Source organism: Callospermophilus lateralis, chromosome 20 (genome assembly GCF_048772815.1).
Source record: "Callospermophilus lateralis isolate mCalLat2 chromosome 20, mCalLat2.hap1, whole genome shotgun sequence".
Lineage (NCBI taxonomy): Eukaryota > Metazoa > Chordata > Mammalia > Rodentia > Sciuridae > Callospermophilus > Callospermophilus lateralis.
Window position 1 is genome coordinate 4679349 of NC_135324.1, and position 21442 is coordinate 4700790.

A 21442-nucleotide genomic window follows, 5' to 3' on the forward strand; every position below is an offset into this window, starting at 1 on the left:
ATCGACTAGTTGCATTACTTTTCCATATGATTATCAGTGATGGGTTTCAAATCCAAGGAGACTTGTCAAGTGTGAGCCCAACGCTCAGATATAGAAGTCAACTATAATGAGGGACAGCCTCATGGGGTTATTGTGAGAAACTACTACCTCTTGACTGAAGGGTGCTGGGTAAACAGCTAAATATAGACAAATGTAAGGGATGTAGATGATGATTTTTTTCAGGGGGGAAATATTATTCTGCATGTAGTCAGTCATCTGGTCAATTAGACGGAATTATGACTGTTTATTTCTAAACAAGATTTGGAATGCATTTTTTTTTCTCTTTTGAAATCAATAACCTAGATGGGACTAGACATTTATTTCAAAGGGAAACTACTCAAAACACATCTGAGATGACTTTTCTGGAATTCATTTGCTTCAGAACCAGTTTACAAGCCATGTGACATTATCTCATTAACGGAGGGTCGTTTTGGACCTTACATGTTATCCAGTTTAATCATGAGATCTGAGGCCGCTTTTAAGTGCTTTTAAATCAAGATTGACCCCCTAAAGAAATGATTCTTAATCTCTGTGTGTGTGTGTGTGTGTGTGTGTGAGTGTGTGTGTGTGTGTGTGTTGAGACCTAGCTGAAACACACAATATGCAGAAAACACAGAGTGGTTTGTGCAGCCATCTCTGGCTTCTCAGGTAAAAAAACTGATTTTTCCAAGAGTTACAGAAATCCAACGAATGTCATTTCATGTCTATAAGCAGCAACCTATTGGAATAAATGTTTAGCCTCTCAAGAGGAATTGCTGTGAAGGAAGCCACCCCACTGCAGGAGTGTGATATGGTGTGAGTGTTTATGGTAGACACATGGGGTCTGTGTTGTCATTTCTATAGCTGTCATGGGTTTTTTGGGGGGGTGGGGGTGGGGGTTGCTAGTGGGCTATGCCTGGCAGCAGCATCTGCCTCTCCAGGTGTCTACCCTCAACTCAATTTAACCAATTCAACTTAAAGGCCATGGCCCCAGGGAAAGGACCAGATGTGCTGAAATTGCCCTGGAGGCCCACCTGGTTATGGAGTTGGAGAAAGGCATGATTGGCATTTGTTTGGCTGTTCTGGGAAGAGTCCCGAGGAAGGGGAGTTTGTGTGTTTTCTGAGACAGAGAGGAATTCTTGTGATTATCTCATGGGCCAACCTGCCAACCACTATTAGCATGTTGTTAGCTCATTTAATTATTTACAAAATTATTAGAAAACTTTATGGTGCTGGGGACTGAATCTAGGGGTGCTCTAGCACTGAGCTACATCCTCAGCTCCCCGCCACCCCTTTTAAGTTTTTTATTTATTTATTTATTTTGAGACAGGGTGTTGCTAAGTTGCGCAGGCTGGCCTTGAACTTGTGATCCTCCTGCCTCAACCTCCCAGTCGCTGAGATTCCAGGTGGGAGCCACCACACCCAAATAGCTCATTTAATTCTTAAACTGCTCTGCAAAGTAGTAGCCTTATCATTTTATAGATGAGCAAATTGGCCTTCAGAAAAGCTAAGTAACTTATTGGGCAGAGCCAATGAGCTCATAATTAGCACAGCCAAGATTTAAATGCAGATTTGATTCCCAAACCCAGGTTCTTTCCACGGTGGGGCACTGTCTCTTCCCATTTCCTGTTGGCTTCAGGGAGACGTTCCCATAACCTCTGCCTCCCTGGAGGGCCTCGGAAATGAAACCCATTTCTTTACTCTTAGGAAGGATCATGTCCCGAATGACCCCTCAGATATCCAGGATGAAGACACATTTGCTTCTAGTACTAACCCCTTTGTGACCTTGGCAAACTCCTCCGTTTTTCTCATCTGTAAAATAAGGGGACAGAATTAGATGCTACTTCCAGCCACAAAGTTCAGTAACCGTATTCTTTGCCCCATTCCCTCAGCTGCTGTGCCTTCCCATCCTGTGACCTGCACATGCTCACCTTTTTCCCTAATCTAGAAGCATGCTCCATGGTGACATGTGCTGCTTAGTGTCCATTTTACACTTGCTTAGCCGTCTTATTCTCCTTCCACATTTTTTCTGAGCTCAGCTGAATTCCTCACATATTTTTAACACCTATATAATATTCCTATTCATTTATTTATTTTTTCTTTTTTAAGATGGGGTGTTGGTACATTGCCTAGGCTGGTCTTGAACTCCTGGGCTCAAGCAACCCTCCTGCCTCAGCCTCCCAAGTAGCTGAGACTAATAGTATTCCTATTTATGAGTGAACTACCATATATATTTTAATTCCCTATAAGATAGTTGTTTTTTTTAAATTTATTTCTTCTTTTTAGATATACATGACAGTAGAGTGTGTTTTGACATATTATACATACATGGATTATAACTTATTCTAATTAGGATTCCATTCTTGAGGTTGTACATGATATGGAGTTTCACTGGTGTATGTTCATATCTGAACATAGGAAAGTGATGTCCAATTGAGATGGTTGGTTGCTTCCATTTTTTTTTCAGATTTTGATCAATATTCTTTGACTTGCCTCCTCCTGTATATGTGAAGAGAGTCTTCAGTGTAACTGTCCAGAGATAGAATTGCTCAATCACCGGGTTTGTGCATGAGATGTTGCCAAATTGTTCCCTGACGTCGTGGTACCAACACGTGCTCCCCTGGCCATGTGTAAGTTCCGTTTCTCATATCCTCACCATTAACTGTCAAGTTTCACTTTTTTCCAAGCTAATATTTTGATTGCCTTCGTCTTATGGTGATTACATTTTCTTCTTCTATCTCCCTTTGCTGGGCGATAAACTTTGTAAGCTTTGTTTAACTCATTTTAAAAATATTCCTCCTGTGAAACTTAGAGAGTGTAGGAAGCACACAATAAGGAGTTGTGAAGAGTCAGGTGAGCGGTGCATGCCTTTAATCCCAGCGACTCAGGAGGCTGAGGCAGGAGGATTACAAATTCAAGGCCAGCCTCAGCAACTTAGTGAGACCTTCAGCAACACAGTGAGACCCCTTCTCAAAAAAAGGGGAGGGGGGCTTGGGAATGCACCTCAGTGGTAAAACAACCCTGGGTTCAATCCCTAGTACCCCTCCCCCCCAAAAAACCCCAAAAGTTTATAAAAACAGTTGTGAGTAAATACATAATGGAAAGAATTAATTTATATTGATCCAAGGAGATGACTGAATTCCATGAGGATATACACGAGGCTTTCTACATTTATTAATCTGGGGTGAAGATGGAGGTAGAATATACCCCAAAACTGCAGAGGTGATTTGTATGGTCAGCACAACTGTCTATAAGGCCAAAATCTTAAAACATCTACAGAACTGTGACCAGCTTTTTCAGGATCCCATCCTTTAGGTCCTTATTTCTATCCTAGTATTCATCAAGCATTTAGTGACTGTTGTGAGGAACCATTTCTCTGTATCTGGGGCCATTTTTATTAAGTACCAAGAGGCCCATGTCTGAATGGAACTCCCCCACCCATGGTCCCGCCCAATACGAAGGGTTGGGTACAATCCATGTGTCCTTTGGACTAGGGTGCTGCATGACCTATGGTAAATATCTGCTCTTTTTGTACCCCCAGCTGTTCCTCCAGGATGACTCATTTTCTAAATAAGCTACTTGTGGTTTTTTTGGTCTGACATCACATGTGGAAGAATGAGTAATTTTTCAAGAACCAGAATTATATTTGATCCGAATAAGATATATAATGTATGTTACTCATGGTTGGAGGACAAGGGGTCAACGTTGGTAACAAGTTCTTTAACCTTCTCCCCCACCTCCTTTCCCTGGACCCGTGGATGCAGGGGAGGTGAAAGAAGGGGGCGGAACAGGTGTGGGTGTGAAAATCTTTGGTGTATGCGTCTCATTTTGTGATCATATTACACAAAATTTAATAAAATTACATTTTATGGCCTCTGCTAGATTGAACAAATAATATGGTGTAGTTATGAAGGCCATGAGTTTTGCTTCTATATTGCTTGGGTTTAAAGTCCAGCTTTATCACCTGACCAGCCAGGTGACCTCAAGCATGTTATTGAACTTTGATGTACCTTCATTCCCTCATGTATAAAATAATAGTACTTATCCTAGAGCCTGGTCATAAGAAATAATTGTTACATGTTAGAATAGTACCTGGAAGTTAACTGGTCCCGTGGAAGTGTTAGTAGAGATTTCTTCGGATCCATCACAATCTTTATGCTCATAGTAAGTGTTTAATAAATGCTTTTGAGTAAATGAATGCATTCTATTGAGAATATTTGCAATCAGGGGGACAGAAGCAATGATAAGCGGAGGATTCTTGGTTGCAAAGGGGTTCACTGCAGGCCACCTCAAAATATGCCACGTTGGGAACATACTGTTCATTTTGAACTCAACAGTGAAGCAATGACAGATATAGGGAGGATTCTCTGACCCTCTGTGTGCCTGAAGCATAATCTAAAACTTCTCACATGGAAGTGTCTCACCCCCAACCAGTACAAGATGGAAGAGAACATTCCTAGCACCAGAGACAGGGGATTGACGCTGGGATGGATCTGTACAAACAAAACCTTCCTAAGATCTGTAACTTCTCTTCCGGTAATTTTCTAGTGACTTTCCCATAATTTATTGGCATTTGCTCAAACTCCTTTGTCTTATCTCATCATAATTTATCATTCTTTGTTTAATCTTGCCTATGATTTGGGCCTAACTGCTTGTTTGGGCCTTCACTTTTCTTAAGAAGACTCCTGTGTGTGTGTAAGAATGTTAAATAAAATGCATATGCTGGGGTAGGGATGTAACTCAGAGGTAGACAGAGCCCGGGCTTAGCATGAGTGAGGCCCTGGTTCCACTCCCAGCGCTCCAAAAAAAAAAAAAAAAAAAAGAAAAAAAGCATTTGTTTTTGTCTCATCCTGTGTTCAATTCATTCTCAGGCCCAGCCAGCCACAGAAGAGAGCAGAAGGCCATGTTCCTGTCCCTGTTGCTGGAACTAGAAGGAACCCTGCACATCAATTACCTTGAGCCTCACCATGCCCCCACCTTTTGATTGGTTTGTGCCCTAGCTACGGGTGTGAGGGCTACCTCGGCTCAAGTGTCACTCAAGGGGGGGGGGCTCCACTTCCTGTTTTGCACATCTCAATCCTTAATCCTGGAAAACATGGGATGAGTGTGACTTAGAAAGGAAATTCACCTCTGACTTGGTGGCATTTGGAAGAGTGTTATCTTGTTGACTTGGATGGGTATCGTGTGCAGGAAATTAGATATGATGTGAATAGATTTGTTTTTGTCAGTGCCAATATGCATTGATCTTTAGAGCATTTGTGGCCTTTGGGAACACACTTGAGCATCAAGGAGTCAGGAAGAAGCCACAGCACAATCCCTTGGAGCCCATCTCCACTGCGGGCCTCTCCAGGATGCCCGTGTAGGACTCTGTCCACCAAAGCAGCTCGGTCCATTGATGCTGGCACCACCACGTGGGCATTAGCTGAGGAGCTCAATAGACCAGAAAAGTGGGTCTCACCTGCCTCATACAGGAGCAGGGGTGCTATGCTTATGGAAATGGTTTATTGCTGGAAGAAGGCCTCCTATGTTGGAGGAGGCTGATTTGCTGGGGTGTGTTGGAGGCCCAGTGTTAAGTGGCGTGTTAAGGATGGACACATCCTTGTAGCCTCTCGTGTGTACCTACAGTCACGCCCACACACACTCACAAGCAGCCCCACACTCCTAGGCTTTCATTGCCTACACTCAAACACACACACGTGCGTGCCTCTCATATGCTCTCTCAGCCTGAAGGGCGGCCCAGGGGAGACCTCTTGGCTGAATCAAATGCTGGTGAACGTTGCTGCTTTTATTACACCAAAGGTCTGACATTTATTAGGTGAGGAACACAAAACTGGGCAGACTGCTGTTAATAGTGGCATGCATTCTCCTCTACAGCGTAGCTTAGGAGTTCAAGGTCACTGCACTCATACGAAAGAAACAGTCTCCAGAGAGGACACTGCAGATCTAGTTTTCTGGAATGTCACAGACTTAAGGTGCTTTGCCACCACAGCAGCTTAGGGATCGTGAGGGGTTGGGCGAGTGTGCTTTGAACAGGTGTGACAAGGAATCGGGAAGGTTCTTAAAACACAGAGCTCATGGGACATCTAGGTAAGCTCACACTTCCCACACAGGTGGCACTGGCTACGAGGGGGCATGCTTCGCACTGCCTAGGAGCTGGGGAAGCTGTCAGGAGTCCTCAGTTAGAGTGAATCTGGCTTCACGGAAAGAAGACACAATGGCGCTGTCACAATAAGGCCACTAAACGCACAGTGACGACTACAGAAGGAAGCTCTCATGACTACAGGGGAGCAGCTCTTTCCTCTCTGGGTAGGCACCTGCCCTGAGTCTGTCACATGGTCCTTTCTGGGCTGCACAACATCACTGAGCACGACGGAGCAGAGGAAGGGGCTCACGCACGTCAAAGTCAGGGGACACGGCCACTAAGCGTGGCTGACAGTTGTTGGTGAATGTCTGGGTGCCTTTCCTGGCTGGGTCGGGTGCCCCCATGTGTCTGCAGAGCTAATCTGAAAAGAGGCTGGCAAAGGACTTCCTCAAGCTCCGGATGGTCTCCGCTTGGGCTGCGTCCTCACTGGTTGAAGACCGGAAGAAGGAGGACTCAGAGAAGCTGAAGGCATTTGTCAGGGACTGCGACTTGCTTGAAGATAAAAACCAGAGAGAAGGTGAGAGGGTGGGGGTTCCAGCGAGGCAGGGAAGGACACACAACCGGAGCCCCCACTCCCACCCCAGGGAGGCCACGGGTGGCTGTGCTACCAGGGCATGCTACCAGGGCTACCAGGGCTGTGCTACCAGGGCCACAGGTGGCATGTGCTACCAGGGCCACAGGTGGCATGTGCTACCGCTCATGCTACCTCCTCACCTTAGGTGCTGCTGAGATAGGAAAGGACAAGGGCAGCAGGAGAACGAGAGAGAAGGGGGAGAAAGAGAGATGGGGAGGAAGAAGATGGGGTGACTTTTATTTTTTTAAAATTTTCCTTTCTTGCAATGTGGGCCTCCTGCAGGCTGGACAGGCGCTGTCCCCCTGTGTCCCTAGCCCTGTTGTTTCTGTTGATTGCTAAAGGGCCTGAGGGATAAATTTCAGAGGCCCCCAACTTGGAAAGCGCTAATCCAGGAACATCACACCCTGCTCCTCTGCTAAAGGGCAGACCAGGGGCCTGTGGGCTCTCGCCTTTGCCTTTCCAGCAGCTGCCAAGTGGTGGATTCGGCATTGGAAGATTCTGGTTCCATGTCTTGGTTCTGACACTCACTTATGCCTGACCTTGGGCAAATCATGTGACACTTGGGTTTTCACTTGTGACATGCAGATGTCTGGTCCAATGATACCTAGGCCCTCTTGATTCTTTCCTCTCTATTCTTGGACTCTAAAGGAACTTTTTGTCTTGGCCAAAACCTCTAAGGGCTCCATTTTCCTGTTCTTAAAGTGGGCGTGGTCACCCCTGCAAGTCTCTCAGTCCAGATATGAGGTCTGTGGGGCTCAGGGGATGGAGGAGCAAGAGATGCATATCAGGACATGATTATTAGGCAGTTTGCTAATGAAAAAAAACAGAACCACCACATTTTAGGGACCTGTTTTTCCCTTTGGAGACCAGTGAGTGATCCAAAGGAAAAAAACCGTGAAGGCAGGAGGCCATGAGGAGGTTGAGCCTCCAGTCTTGAAGGGGACATCAGTTCTGGCTTTTCTAGGGTCCTGGCTTGTCTCCTCCTTGACTCTCACCAAATCCCTTTCCTGATGATTTCCAGCTCCAGAACTCTCCTCCTGGTGTCCTCTCCCAAATGCAGGAAAACTGCTTCTGTAGGACTTGTAGCAGACTCTCCTTTTGTGAACAGATGGCCTGCCTTTAATTAGGGCTGGGGACAAGCCCCAGCACGCTGGCCTCTGCAAGGGAGGGGATTCCTGTAGGCCCAACAGGCAGAGGGCACCAGGTACAGGCCTCCAGCTTGTCATCAGTCACTGGCTCTATTTGACAGCTTCAGCCCAGAGGCAGTGATGGCCTAAAGATCTGCCCTCAGGCGGGGGCAGGGCTGGCTCTTGGAAACTCAACACCAGCAAGAAGATACAGAGGCAGGCAAAATGTGGGAGGTGCCACTGGCTGGTGCTGGGGAGAGGAGCGGGTGGTGCCCTTCCCCTCACCAGGGATGGGAAGGCCTAGAGAAACTGAGCATCTGGACCCCGGAGCCCCAATGCTGGCTCTGCACTAGCTAGAGGAGTGGCTTTGAAAAAGGAAATCCAGGGCTAGGGTTGTGGCTCAGCGGTAGAGCGCTCGTCTAGCATGTGTGAGGTCCTGGGTTCGATCCTCAGCACCACATAAAAAGAAATTAAAAAAATAAATGTGAAAAAAGGAAAATCCATCGAATCTCTTAGAGAGATTCTCTCTCTCTAAGCAAGGTTTTCTCATTTGTGTGATGACTAGGTGATCTCCAAGTGGCCCACTGGAACCCTGGAAATCTGAAACCTCCTTTTCTCCCTCCCTAAAGATTTATTGGATCTGAGAAGCTGGGGGGGGGGGGGCCTCCTATCCTCTTAGGGTGACAGCAATCAGAGGTGTGTCTTGGCTCTGCTATTTCCAAGGGGAACTCCTCCGCTGCCCACATCTACTTTGGACAGAGCTGAAGGTCAAATGGACCTGGGATTAACTACTTTCTCTTCTTTCTTCTGGACTGCCCTGCTGATTGTACACCCCGGACTGTGAGTCAGAGGCAGGAAAGAGTGTAAAACCAAAAAGAAAAAAGATGTATATTTTTAGAAGGTGAGAGATGCACACAGAGAAAAGAAATAGAAAAGAGAGTGAGAGATGGGTTTAAAAAAAAAAAAAAAGATAACCAAAACCCTAGGCAACACTCTGCCTCGGGGCTGTGTTCCTTTGGGGTTGCCCAGGGCCCCCTAGGTTCAATACAAGAAAAACTTCATAATTGTGCAGGAGCAGTGCCACTCCCCAGCAAGAAAGCGAGGTGGCTGTGAGCTTCTAGCTAGACCTTAGACTGTCATATCCCACTTCCCACCCCTCCCTAGTCAACCCCCAACATTCCCCTCACCCTAAACAACAACAACAAAAAAAAACCCAACACTAGAATACAAACGCAAAAAAAAAAAAAAAATCATAAAATATGTGTAGGAGGAGCCCTGCTTGAAGGAACTTTCTAGCAGCTCTGGAGCCCAGGAGGAGGGGCAGGAAGAAGGGGAGGTAGGAGCTGCTGCTTGTCTCTTACTTGAGCTGTGGGTGAGGCTGGGGCTTCTGCGGAGGAGCGGCCGGGGGTGGCTGGGCCTCTGCCAGGGAGTTGCTGCTGGAGGGTGCATCTCCGTGGGTGGCGGTGGGGCCGCCCGGCCGCTGAGGAGCCGAGGAGGAGGAAGAGGAGGAGGAAGAGGAAGGTGGCAGAGATGGTCCAGGGGGGAGCCGGCGTGGTGGCAGCACTCTGCCTGGGGGCTGCGTTCCTTGGGGTTGCCCAGGGCCCCCTAGGTTCAGTACAAGAAAAACTTCATAATTTAACCATTTCAAAGGGTTTCCTCCGTAGAATCTATGTCTCAAAGGGTGTGGTTAAGTACCAAAGGGATCTAAGTTCTACTCTGAGAAGCCACCCCAGGCTCTCAAGGGCTCCAAAGGGAGTCCCTGCCCTTGTATGTCATCACTGCATGCTCCTCCTCAGAGGCATGGCAACTGAGTCACAGCAGAAATCAGGAGGACAGGGAAGAAAGCCGGGGTGACCGGGCCCGAGACAGAGGTAAGCTCTCTTACAGAAGGCCCCAGACCACACAGACCCCATCCATTCCTCAGAACTCCCAAATTCTATACGTCAGATGCAGGAGAGGGCCGAGGGGAGGAGGCAGCAGACAGGAATTCAGAAAACCCAAGAAAGAGTTATCAGCGACTCCCTGAGCAAATCGCCAAGCTTCTCTGGGTCTTGGTTTTCCCAACCATGAAACCACTAAACAATAAGTCCTAAATCTTTTAAGATGATAGTGTTTTTTGCTTTTTTGGGGGGTGGGGAGGGATAGGGGATACCAGGGATTGACCTCAGGGGCACTCAACCACTGAGACACATCCCCAGCCCTATTTCATATTTTATTTACAGACAGGGTCTCACTGAGTTACTTAGCACCTCTCTGAGGCCGAGGCTGGCTTTGAATTTGCGATCCTCCTGTCTCAGCCTCCCGTGCCACTGGGATTATGGGCGTGTGCCACTGCGCCCAGCTGACGATAGTGTTTTGAAGATAATGGATGAGAAATTTCTTCTAAAAGAATTGGGCTTTAGGGTCATGACTGATCATCACAGACTGGCATCTGGCATCACTGGGCTGCCCTTGGTCCGGCTCCAAGCCTGTGTGGGGCTGACTGCCACACTTGGGCTTCAAAACTGTACCCCTAACTTCCAGACTAGGATCAGTCCTTTCTTCTCAGACACTCTTGCCTCTCAGTGTCATCCTCGGGGGCTTTCAAGTGTGTGAAGAAAGTTGAACCCCATTGGTCCCCTGGGGATTCTTGTAGGCACCATCTGGCAAGGAGTCCCTCTATAAAGAACTAGTATACCTTTCTCCCAGCATGAAACACACAACCAACCAGTAGCCTTGAAAGAAAAAAAGCCCTTTTTCCTCTGAGGGTTGATGGGTGATAAGGGTAAAACCAGTTTGCCCAGATTTGGCTGAAGAGTGGGGAGGGTCCCTACACTCAGAAGTCAAAAGATGACCCCACAAGCACATGTAAACTAGTGGAAATGATGCTCGACTGGCCTGGAAGATCCAGCTTTTGGCCTCAATCCCATGGGCTGGCTGGAAACAGTGAGCTTACAGAAACTCAACAGGAGCTGAGAGTCGTATTCGTACTTAGTTTTCTAGAAACAGCAGAACCCTCGGGTTTTGGGGAGGCAGGACCATGTGTCTATGCCACTGTGCCCTCATGACTGTAAGTCGGCTCCCCTAGGACAGGCCACGGGCTCCCCTTTATCATCTTAACCAATGAATTTCAGGGTTAGTCACACATAAATAGGTACATACATAAATACATGGAATTCTGCATGTTTAAGAAGTTCACAGTTCAAGTCAAGTAACTATGGATGATGACAGATTAGAAGATTATTCCACTTCAATCAGCTCTTGTGTCTCCCCAAGCTTCACATCATCTGTATTAGGATTTTCTTGTAAAGTCATTCAGGTTGAGAGCTCAGCCTCTTGTTCCAGAACCCTGCGTGCTTTCCCACTGTACAGAGAGGTGAATAGCCAGAAACTTTACAACTTAACACTGAAGACAGATATAACTTTTCCTTTATTGCACATTAAGCTGTACAAGAGAGTCACAAAAGAGAGAGGTACTTCAATCACACTCCAGCATTGGCTGAGGGTCTCCCAGCTGGATCAGTACAAAAAAAGAGGGGGGGTGGGGGACAACATCAGAAATGTGTACAAAACACCTGAACGGCAATCCTACACTGTGACACAGATGTCCCTCAGGCCACAGAGTTGTCCCTTAGCATGCTGCCTGAGGGCACATGACAGTCAGGTGATATGCTCTGCTTGCGTTTGGCAGTGGGAGTCCTGATCGGTTTCTCCCTGCCTCAGAGGCCACGGCTGACCCCACCTTTGTAGCCTGACTGAATTCAAATGGCAACTTTGTATTTGTGGCTCACTGAATGTCACATGAAAAGCACCTGGATGTACACACTGATAACATGCAGAGAAGCAACACCACCATCAGCTCACTGCTTGGACAAAAATATTCGAAAAACAAAAATAAATGCGTTCCTCCATTCTGGGAAATGTTACTGTCTACCATTTCATCAGATTGGGAGGTATTTAAGGACCTGATTCTTAAGCAACCCACCTGCGAGTGCACATGTGCGTGTATGTATATATTTACAACAGACTGACTACCACCATCATCCAAGGGAGGGATCACAGGCAAGAACATTCACACTCTGTGCATTTCTCTACGGCCTTGGATTTTGCCAAAGGAGAACCAGGGCGTGTGCCCCTTGACATGTCCCTCAGGATCTATGCTGCCAACCCTGCTGACTCCTCAGACCTGGTCGTCTAGAATGGAGCCAGGTGGGTACAGAGGTGCGAGGGAATGTAAAAGTAGAGCCAGAAGCATTTCTTGTAAAAGGCAAACTGCTGGCACGAACTCCCCAGGGCCACGGTGCTAGAGAAGGCCACTTGGTACCCGTTCCCAGCCCTGCCCGGAGATGGCAAGACGAGGCACTGATTCCGAGTCCTGGTTTAATGAACTGCCGCATCATCTGCCCAGATGCTTCCTGCTGCGGGCAAGGGGACCAACTAGGAGGGCTCTTCCAGCTGCGAAGCCTCTGTCCAACACACACACAAGCTACATGGGAGACAGCTCCTTCCAGAAAGCTCTGCATTCCCAGGCCCGTGGCGGGCTACAGCAGCAGCTGAGAACTAAAGCTGGCATCAACCTCCGAGTTCCGTGGGCAGTGTAACCTACCCACTGAGGTGACGCAGGGTGTCTAGGTTTGGTGTCACATCACCACGCCTCAGGAATGGGCAAACCCTTCTCAGAATTTTAGTAGCTCCCTGCATTCTCTCTCCAACATTGCTGAAGAATCATCTCTGAACGTAGGTCAAGCTTTGGGGAACACGAAGCAGCCCTGGCACCAGAAAAAAATGCACGTATGGCTGGTTCAGAAACAGCAACAAGGAAGGAACGACTTTGGGGGTCTGAGATCAACACACGGAAAACACGAATTCACTTGGATATTGCACATCGGCGGCCCCGTTTTTTGTTTTTGTTTACTCTCATGAGTTCATCATCAAAACGAAGGGTACACTGGGATGTAAAATACAGAACACATTCCTGGAAGAAGCTTGTTCTTTGTATTTCATCACTAAAAACACAAGAGCTCTACAGGCACAAGCCAGCCTATTCACATAAACTCAAAACGGCACCAAATTTTAGCAAATGGAGGAAAAAGGTGGATGCCTTCAAATTCAACGGATGAAGCTATGGAAATCAGATCTTGAAAATCTCTTAAAAGTTCTATTTACCCTAGACATGCAGAAAGGAAGCGAAAGCACAGTTCACTGAGGATCCCAAGCACACTCATGGAGGTCAGTGGGAGGGGTGTTAGTCTGAGCCTGCGGGAGGAGACGGGGAGCTGGGTTTTATTCCTGTGGCCTGTTTCTCCCCTGTGCATCCTCCATGCGCCTAGCTCACCCGGCATCATCTAATACTTTAAAAAACACTAGCAAACCCGCCCATAAGGTAGAGTCCTACTGGACTTGGGAGAGGCACGATTCTTTTGTACACTGTTGACAAACAGCCCTGGAATCACAAAGTTATACAGAGAAACGTTAAGTGAGCATTACAAGCACGAACAGGAACAGGTCAACAACCAGACAGAGGAGCTGACACTGCATAGGAAAAAACACAGTCCAGTCAGCACTGAGAACAGAACGCAGCAACAGGCACCGACCAAGCGGAGGGCTGTTCTCCCCTCCCCCACTTTCCTTTCTTTCTTTTTCTTTTTTTTATGTTTTGTTTTATTTGTTTTTTTGGCTTAAGATTTTCTGCTTTTGAAAAATTAACTACCGATCACTTTAAGAGGCTTGGACTTGTTTTGGCCCTACTGCAATGCCATTACAGTCGAGAATATACTGTAAACAACCTTGCGGGGGAGGCCGCTGAGGTGGGGTCTTGCTGGAATCCGGATCCTTAAGGGTTCCACTCTGGAAGACAAAAATGCAAAAGAGATAAAAACAAAACACTCCAAGCAAATTCCAAAGAGAAACCCCTGTGGCTCCTTGGCAAGGCTGCAACAGCACCCGGTGGGATGGGTCATAAGTTTGTGCTGTTCCAGGAACACCTGGGAAGGACCCCGAGCCTCTGGGCCTGGGGCAAGGTGGGGGCAGTGTGGGGAGTGGGACCACCTTGACACCCGAGCCCGAGGCTCCTCGACCTCTTTTTCATTTGCTTTTCTTTAGGCTTGCTCCTTTCTAGAAGCTCTGGGTCTTGCATATCACCTGTGTTCTTCTCTGGCACCTGCCTGGTGTCCAGATGCAGGGAGTTCCAGCACCCAGCTCCAGACACAGGGTTGGTGGCTCCAGGGACAGGGGGAGTGGTGACTGGGCCAGGTGACTAACCCAGACGTGGCTCACTGCTGGAGTGGACTCTGGGGCGGGATCAGTTCTGGGGCCGAATCAGGGTCCTGTCTACTCTTTGGGCAGGGATGGACCACAGAGGGGAGGAGACAGCCATTTTTTTCCCAGAACCCTCCTTACCTAAAAGGAAGCAATAAGACATTAACGCTTGTAAAGTGCTCAAGGCCCAGCTGTCTTCCCCTCTCACACAGGAGAAATGACACTTTGCCCAACAACATGGCTCTGCTCCCATGCTTCCTCTCTTTCCAGCTGTGATTCTGATTATGCCCTGACAGGAATCAAAGACTAACATCTGTATGAAGGGCAGTGAACACTTGGAGCTTGACTTGAGCTCAGGGGAAGCACTCTCAAAGCCTAAGGCCTGCCAAATGGGCTGACAGTGACGTCAAACAGGGGGCTTCCGAGGCAGGGCTGTGAAGCGAGCTAAGTATATCTCCGGCATTCTCCCACTTCCTCTTTTCAGTGCTCCTCTCCCCTTGTGACAGGCCCCCAGCTCTACTCCCACATTAACGCCATTTCTCCACGTTCCCTCTTTCCCCTGGGCCTTGATTCTGGCCATCTATCTCATCTCCTGCTTATTAGAGCCTGTTTTCAGACTTATGACCAAGTAGAAGTGTTACCCTTCCCAGTGTCACAGCTTTGTTGACAACAGCATAATTTAGAACTGTTCTAACAAGAGGATTTGGGATCGTAACAGGCAGAGACATCTCAAATGTCCTTGGTCATGACAGCAGCGAGCGCCCATCCTCCCTGTAACCCCCAGCTACTCGAAAGTCACAGCAAGAACACTGCACGGCTTTTCCTTTCTTCCAAGAAGTCTCGTGGGGTCTGTGAGACTGTGCCTCAGCCCTGATCCTGAAATACCCGCATCCAGCTTGCCACGTGGAGATGACTCTGTCCAGCCAGCCATCAAGGCTCCGCAGTTATCCCCTCCTGGCATCTAAGATTCACCATCTTTTGTTTACCATGATGGTCCGACCTATATCAGTTCTGAGACTAGAAAGTCTCTTAATTCTTTTAACTCTTCTCTCTCCAATCCTTCATCTCCATGGCTACCTCTCATCCTCCTAAACCCCTTCCCTAGCTGTGCCACTAAGCTTCTCTAAGTGACTTAGAGCTCATACTTCCTGGGTGCTTACTGCATGCCTGGGAACATGGGGCTATTTTTATGCACTATCTCCCGTATACCTTGCAATGGTTCCATGAGATAACTCTTTTATCAGCATCCCTAATTGCTTCGGCATGGTTGGAATCAAACTTTCGAAACTTCTCTCTGCTTCTTCTTCTTCTTTTGGTACTGGAGATTGAGCCCAGGGGCACTTAAGCACTGAGTCACATCCCCAGCCCTTTTTAATATTTTGTTTAGAGACAGGATCTTGCTGAGTTGCTTAGGGCCTTGCTAAGTTGCTGAGGCTGGCTTTGAACTTGTAATCCTCCTGCCTCAGCCTCCCAAGCCACTTTGATTACAGGCATGTGCCACTGCGCCCAGCTAGACTTTACTCTTGTTTATGTCCTAAATGTGCCTGCTCCTCCTAGTCCTGACCTTGCCATGCCATCCATGTGACAGCTTCTGCCTGCCTGAGATGGACACTCAATTATTGAATAGCAAAAGTCATACAGCTTGTCTCCACCAGCTAGACAAGTTCTCGCCAGCCTCCTCCCCAGGGCATCATTTCAGGTATTACTGATGGCTACCAACGAATCGCCTCAGACTCTGGTTAAGATGAGTTTATACCATTACCCTCCAAGAAAATTTCAGAGAGGGTTACAGAAAACCACACAGCAGGAAAGTAGAACCAGGGCCAGTGAACCACAGCTCCAGAGAGGCAGACTTTCACTATTGTAAAAAACGGAACAGGCTATCTTAGGAGGTAGATGTGTTTATGCACAACTAGAGAATTATCTGACAAAGATATTGTAGAGAAGAAGATACATCTATTTAATATGAAATTTATTTAATCTAATAAATATGAAGGGCCCTTCTAACCCTGAGAAACTATGGGTCCAGAAAGAAATTTCTAAAATTCCATAGATGAATTTTACTGGGAGACTCCAGCCACTCGTAGGATGAGCTCACAGAGCGGGTCACACCACGAAGGCTGGCCCCAGCTCTCCTCAACCACAGAAATACACATGTGAGACTCTCAAGGATAAACTGAGCCCAAAAGTGTCCTTCCCAAAGCTTTGGGGAAGAACTCCCAAGGCAGTCCTTTGGGCTGGAGCCTGGGAATGTGCCTTGGCCACCCGAGATGGCGCCTAGGGAGCCTCTCCTGTTCCTGGCTCCAACGAGGTTGTGGACTGAAGACTTTTCAGGGGCTATGGGAGACTGAGAGGAGAGTCCCTAAGGACTGTCACTTGCCAGCTGAGACACTCTGGCTCCGCCCACAAGCCTACTGTCGGCTAGGGGCTGAGGGCCTATTCCCTGTGGGGTTTGGCTACCATGGGATCTGTCTCCAGTCACCAAGAGCCTCCTGGGATGCCAAATTCCACAGAAGTCTGGCCACTCTGGCGTCACTGCCAAAGTCTGGCTTGTAGCCAGCCCACAGCAGGAACCCGTGGTCATACTGAGCAGCAGAGTTTCTCTCAGGAAGCTGGTTGACTCAAACAGGTAAGAATGTGAAGTCCAGTGCCTGTGACCAGCTATACACAGAAAGGAACTGGGAAAATGGCCTTATAGTCACATAAGAAAAAACCCCAAACAACCCTGGGCTTCTAGAATGACTGAGATGCTGCTGTCAAAGATCTGATATGGCTGGAGGTGGATCAGTGTCTCCCGAAGGGGGAGTAACAGATCTGTCACTGGGTTGACTGATCAGTCCTCATAAGAAAGTTCTGCCACCACTTCTGGGCACCTCTTTTAAGGGGCATGCTGGAAGAATAAAATGGATCTGTGGAACAGATAAGAGGGTGAGAAGTCTGGAAATGACATCTTTCTTCATTTGACTTTGGACAAATGACATAATCTCTGAATCTGTTTCCTGAATGGCAGATGGTAGGGATTAAATGAGGGACCCATGATAGCACCTAGGGCTTACAGCAGAAGACTCAAGTTAAGTCTAGTACAAATCTGAATGGAGTCACAGGCTGCCTGGGGAGTAGTGAGCTTTCTAGGGCGAGAGGTGTTTGAGAAGGACCTGGACAAACTCTGGTCAGAGACACTGTGAAGGGCTGAAGCAGTCAAAGGCAGATGACTTCGACAGGCTCTTCTGGCTCTAGGCTCCCATTAATTCTTTCATGCATTTTTCAGTTCTTCAGATGTCTGAGATAGGAGATAAGCCCTTCTTAGCTGCACAGTCTGGAGCCCAGCAAGACCCCAGGGCTATTAGGCCTTAGCAGAGAGATCCCGCGGGCGCAGGCTGTGAGGGCTTGGCAAGGAGATCTGGCTGCTCCCCTCCGTGGAGGCCGGTATCCTCCTGTGTAGAATCCATGGGGCTTTTAGTGATCAGAGAAGCCAGGGGCAGAACAGAGCTGGGGAAGCTCAGAGACTCCCCCGGTTGATTAGGAGGAAAGCAAGAGTTTGCTTCACACAGGGCCACAGTGCCCATTCTTACCTTACCCTGTGCTCCAGGGACAGCACCACAAGACCATGGTGCATGGTAATGTGCAGAAACCCCTGAACTGGGGACCAGAAGATCCAGCTCTCCTCCTTAGCAGGCATGCGACTATGGGCAAGTCATTTGCATTCTCTTTGCTGATATATAAACACAGAGTTACTAGCTCCATCCATTTCACATAAGAGTTGGGAAACCTAAAATAATGAATATGCTTTGTAAACGAGTGCTAGGCAAAGCAAGAATGAAAGTGAGCATCACGAGTATCATTTAAATAGTAACAAATTTCATCCCGAAGGAACGAAGCCGTAAATGTTAGAATCGCATGCATCAGTGGAGAAGGTATTGTTGCGCAGCTTCCTGTCAGCTGGGGCGCAGCAGTTTCATGTGCGAGAGTTTCTGGGCTGGGCAAGGTCCCTGCAGATACAGAAAAGTCAGTTCAGAAAGAGCAAATATTAGCTCTTGAGGTGACTGTAAAGGAAATCACGGTCTGGGAGAAAAACCAAGCCCATGGATGAGAGTTTGTGGGGTTTTATCAAAGGCACCTTGAATTTGCCATCCCCAGCTGGAAGAGGGGAGAGCTCCTTCTGAGGTCCCAGCAGGATGAAGAGCTGAGGAAGGAAAGACGTGGAGTGACTCAACCCTTGAGAGCTGTTGGCTTGGGACCAGCTGCCCCCATCAAGGAGGAAGGCCTGTGCTTGGTCAGCATATCTGAGACAGGAAATTGGGAAAGGGTCCCAGGGTCTGGCCCCAGGAAAAGGGCCAGGCCAAGCTCCTTGCTGGACACGCCACAGAACTATTCTGATCAGCTCCCCCAGGCCCCGCTCCCCGGTCCAGGACCCCAGGGAGAATGAAGCAGCAGGAAGGAATGTGGTCAGGAGGCTCGAGGTTTTAGTCAGAGTAAAGGGGACAGCACGTTTTCAGCACCTTGGGACCTTTCCGGACTCTCCCTGGAAGTTACCAGCGCCCACCTTCCTTCCTCTAAAAGTCAGAAAGGTAACCAGGGATGCGCTGCTCCTACCTCGCTTCCTGAGGGGAATTGCTGACCGCAGGGCACGGCTTGCCCGCCTCCTGGACTGGCCCCTCCCATAACCTAAGGACACCAGAAATGTCCCAGAGGGGGCAGTCCATGAGTTCTACAGGGGCACTGAGGGTCAGGTCACCCGAGGTCAGAATGTCAGCTTCAAGTGATTAAAGATGTCCCTGAAAGTTAAGCCAGTCCCAAAATAGTCAGTTTCTCTTAATGTCTGTTAAGGGATCTGGTCACTAGTGGCTTTATCTGAACCTGCCCCAAATCTCCTCACATTCTCAGCTTATCCTCACTGGGGAACAAATTCTCTAAAGTCAGCCCTGCTGTGGGAAGCAGGAAGGCCTTTCGTTTGTCCTAAATTTACCTCTTCTAAGCTCAAGAGAAGCTGAAGCCCATGTTTGGGATCTGAGGGACAGTTGTGTCCCCTACATGCACAGCCTCCAGGCTGTACTTCTCAGGATGAGAGATCCCTCCCAGTCCTGATCTCCTAGCACTCAGGAGAGCTTGGCTTTTGGAGCCGCGGGGGCTGCAAAGATCTGGCTAGAAATGTTATGAGTCTCTCTTCAGACCAGAGAGCCAATAAACAAGGACTGGCAGAATGTCCCACCAGAGGCCAGAGGTGACCCGGCCCCGCTCCTTCAACTCTGAACTCTTACGATGCCTTTCCCATGTCCAGTGACTGCACACCATCTAGACCACGGCAATTGAGATTGGAAGGAGGTTTTAAGTCAGCAATACCTCCAGCCCCAGCCCACCCTTCCATCATGCCCCTGAGAAGCAGCTCATCCTGCCTCTGCCTGAACGTCAGCTGCCCCATGAGCCACACGCCACTGCCCAGGGCAGCCGTTTCCTCTCTCAGTGTCAGTGAGTGTATTCCCTATGCTGAGTCAGAATGTGTCTTCCAGCAGATTTGCCTTTGGAACCATTTCTAATCCACAATGGCACTGAGAGCTGAAGACACTGAATCATGGGCTCCTAGAAACAACTGCTATTCGATTGCAGTTCCTTTAACTCTTACCCACAGAACAAATCTGCCACATCCCTCCACCGCCTACTTTCTCTCCTCTGAATATATTCCAGTTAAAGTTAGAGTTTGTCCTTGTTTTATTGTGACCCTCAGACCAGAAACAACACCCCAGGTGTGGCCTGCCTGCTCAGGGAGGATGAGGCGGCTCATGTTCACCTGGCACCAGATGGGCATTAATGCTTCCAAAGGCCACGCCATGGAATCACTGCCATGGGTCTAACCCACAAGCTGAACAGCAAGGCAGCTGGCTCTGGGGTACAGCTGAGGGACACTGAAGAGAGACCAGTCCCCACCTCGCCCATCGGTGGCTGAAACTTCTGCATTAGCAATTCAGCCTTCGACTCCAGAAGATTTTGTAGGAAAAGAAAAAGGACGGGGCCAGTGTAATGAGATGAGAAAAGATTAGTTACGCTCAGGAGAGGACCAGATACTGCTATCTCTCCTGGTGGGGCCTGAAAGCTCTCTCTACTCAACATTCTCTCTCTTTCTTCTGGGGAGTCTGTGGAGCAACTCACACCTCTCCAGAGCCCCAGGATGCAAGGCTCAACTCAGATCGTGAATGATGGACCCCAACAAACGGTCCATGAATGTGTTGGGAGGATGGGAGACTTTTGGGTCCTGGGAGGAAGGTCTACACCTACACAGCCTGAGGGCTTTGGCCTCTACTGGCCACCAGGTGTCACTGCCACACTGATAACAGTCTCCTTAAAGCACTCAAAAGAGGCCAAGTACAGAGGGTCAGAGGCCCCAGCTGCCCCAAGCCCCAAGGCTGGCAGTCCAGACAGGCTGAGGCCGAGCTGCAGTCGGTTCCATCAGGCCTTGGCACTCATCTCCTGCTTTTGATGACATGGCCAAGGCTCCTTACATCCCTGCGCTTAGTCCTCAGAACCGTGCACAGCATAAGCTAGCTCCTGTTTTCCATAATTAATCTACCCCAGGCTAGGGAGCGGGCTGGGACCAAGATAGGTTGGCCCTCTACTTGCCACCGTCGCCCTCCCTGTCTGCCAGCCTGCTGGAGGTGCTCTTCTGTAATCAAAGAAATGAAATCTCTCTCTCCTGGAGAGCTGGAGGCAAGGAAGGGGAAAGATCAAGAGAGGAAGCTTCGTAAGCAGTTGGTCACTGGTCTGTTCTGGTTTTGGTCTAGAATTTGGAGCAAGAGGCAGATCCTAGGACTATGAATGACTTGGGCCAGAATCTTTTTCAGCCTGATCTTCTAGAGCCACAGAAAATAGACCAGCAAAAGGGCCGGACTCTGAAGAGTGACCCACAAGTCAGTAACAACATCAGGGGCTCAGTTGGCCATGCAGCGGCCAGGCTGGGACCTAGACAGTGTTCCTTGGTTTAGATCTTCCTACTGCACAGTCTAAGGTCTCCACAGGAGCCCGGTGTCAACTCCAATGTGCTGATAGGGAGTTTGTGAGGTTCATTCCCAGTGGGAACCCATTCAACAAGTATGCCTTGCAATGGCCTAGCAGGGCAGAGAGGTGGTGGGAGTGGTTTGCTGGATAGGAGGAACATTTTATCTTTGTTATTTGTGTAGAATTGATATCACACGGTAACAGCAACAAAAGTAATAAAAGACAGACTTCATTTTGTTATTATTGTTTAAATTTTCTACAGAAAACTGACTGAACTTGGGCAAACCACTCTCAACCATTCTTCTTAAAACAGTTTTGAGGGCTGGGGTAGTGGCTCAGTGGTAGCGCACTTGCCTG

At 48.4% G+C, this 21442-nt stretch overlaps 1 protein-coding gene across 1 annotated transcript in view; it reads right to left on the bottom strand.

Annotated features, from left to right (window-relative positions):
• Window positions 1-5949: 5949 nt before the first annotated feature.
• Syn2 (synapsin II) overlaps window positions 5950-21442 on the bottom strand; it is a 147046-nt gene continuing 131553 nt past the window's right edge. The window contains exons 11-13 of the mRNA XM_076841048.1: window positions 13627-13687; window positions 9223-9466; window positions 5950-6652 (exon numbers count right to left, since the gene is read on the bottom strand). Of these exons, the coding sequence (XP_076697163.1) occupies window positions 6517-6652; window positions 9223-9466; window positions 13627-13687 (441 nt within the window). The 3' untranslated portion in view covers window positions 5950-6516. The remainder of the gene's footprint in view (window positions 6653-9222; window positions 9467-13626; window positions 13688-21442) is intronic.